General features: G+C 33.0%; 1 protein-coding gene across 1 annotated transcript; it reads right to left on the reverse strand.

The window, feature by feature from the left end:
- LOC106505477 (olfactory receptor 5H2-like) lies at nucleotides 297–1229 on the reverse strand. Its single transcript, XM_013981184.1, has one exon. It carries the CDS (start codon nucleotides 1224–1226, stop codon nucleotides 297–299), a length of 930 nt encoding a protein of 309 aa, XP_013836638.1. The 5' UTR covers nucleotides 1227–1229.

Here is a 2188-nt window from a genome sequence, read left to right on the forward strand (position 1 = left end):
TATTTCAGTGCTTAATGATTTTATAAAGCTACATTGAAGAACATACGAGTTTAAATGTTTTCATTTGTTTTCTGTTTCAATTATTCTATCATTATCTAAATATTTGAACTTCTTTGTATTTTTTGAACAAATATACAAATTTTAATGAGTATATTAGTGCTAACACCTTAAGTCATTAAAAATACTAGGGCCATTATGATTGCAAAAAAACTTGGAGTACTGGCCAAAATGAAAGTATATCTAATGTTTATAATTATGTTATTTTAATAAAAATGCAACAGATAACAATATGAGAGCTAAACATTTCTCTTTAACATTTTTGTCAGTGAATCTATGACTTTCTTATTTCTCAGGCTGTAGATAATTGGGTTTAAGAAAGGGATTATGACAGTATAAAATAAAGAGTCCATCATATCTTGATCATCTGCTTTTTCAGATCCAGGGTGCACATATCTGAAGAGAAGAGGCCCATAGTATAAAGAGACAGATAGGAGATGAGCTCCACAGGTGGAGAAGGCCTTCCTTATGCCTTGTATAGACCTCATTTTTAAGATTGTGAAGAGAACAAATGTATAAGAGACAAGGACAATAAGAATGGTAAATACTTGTATTGACCCTGAGAAAATAAAAACCATTAGAACATTAACCGAGGGGTCAGTACAAGAAATCTTAAACAATGGCATGATGTCACAGTAAAAGTGATGTATTCTGTTAGACTTACAGAAAGTTAATCTGAATAAAAAACCTATATGAATTGTGGAGTGAATAAAGCCACTGACAAAAGATAAGCCTAATAGTTGGAAGCATAGTCTATTGGTCATAATCACTGGATACAATAGTGGTTTACAAATGGCAACATAGCGATCATATGCCATTGTTGCCAAGAGAAAACATTCTGTGGTTGCACTGAATGCAAAGGAAAATAGCTGTGTCATACATTCAGAGAGAGAGATCATTTTACTCTCGGTGAGGAAACTGACCAGCATCTTGGGAGTCACTGTGGTTGATATGCAAGCATCCACAAAGGCTAAACTCCCAAGGAAAAAGTACATGGGGATGTGAAGTTGAGGGTCATTGCAGATGAGATAAATTAGTCCAAGGTTTCCCATAGTAGTGATGAGGTACAACATCAAGAACATCAAGAACAAGTGAATATGCCACTCTGGTTGATAGATAAGTCCTATGAGAACAAACTTAGTCAGTGATGTTGCATTTTTAATATCCATATTGTTACTGAATGGTCCCTGAAATGAAATACAGTAAATGTAAAAATAATATTCATTACAAAGACTTTTGGAATACATAGTTGAAATAAAGCCATACACTTATTAGAAAGCCCTTAATTTTATTTACTACTGCCATAACAATGGAGACTAATTTTGGGGATTGATATAATGGAAAATACAAGTATTTCAGTTCAAAAAATGTGAATTAACAGATTTAGAATAAAATGAAGGACATTCTAAACATGAGCTAAATTTATAAGGATACTTGAGTGTGTTGGGAGCATTCTGCATCTGGAACATGGATTAGAGTCTAGGGAAAATAAGTTTGAATTATTATAAAATGAACATCATTTGAAAGATATTTTACTTTATTTTTCAGGAAATAAGCATTGCTGAAAACTCTTAGACTAGAGGTGTCATCAAGATATTAAAATTAAAAATTTGTTAGTATAGAAAATACTCTATAAAAGGGAAAACCAGAGTTAGGAATAATAGTTGGAAAGCTGATACTCTAATCCAGTGTTTCCCAAACCAGAATACATATATAAGAATTGTCTGGGAAACTTTTTGTACAAAATATAGATTTTGAAGTATTACTGTAGATATTGACTTAATGGTGGTGAGATGAAGTCTAATCTTCATTACAAATATGTTTTCTAGTTGACTCAAATGCATGTGAAGTTCTTAGTCAGTGGGTAATAACATTATTGGGAGTGATGCGGAGGACAAAGAGATAAAAACAAACCAGAATGTAGAGTCCCTAGGATTCAGTGATTTAGATGTGAAGGGGATAGTCAGTGAAGGAAAGATGAGAGACACATGGTGATAGGCAAAAGGTCATCGAAAATCAATTTTGAGAACTCAAATGCTTTGGCTACTTCATGGAGAGAGCATCCTCTGAGCATCCAGGTGAGATAACTTAGTATGAATTTAGACCTTATTAGGAACAGTGAGTTGGGGAT

This window comes from Sus scrofa, chromosome 13 (genome assembly GCF_000003025.6).
Source record: "Sus scrofa isolate TJ Tabasco breed Duroc chromosome 13, Sscrofa11.1, whole genome shotgun sequence".
Classification (NCBI taxonomy): domain Eukaryota; kingdom Metazoa; phylum Chordata; class Mammalia; order Artiodactyla; family Suidae; genus Sus; species Sus scrofa.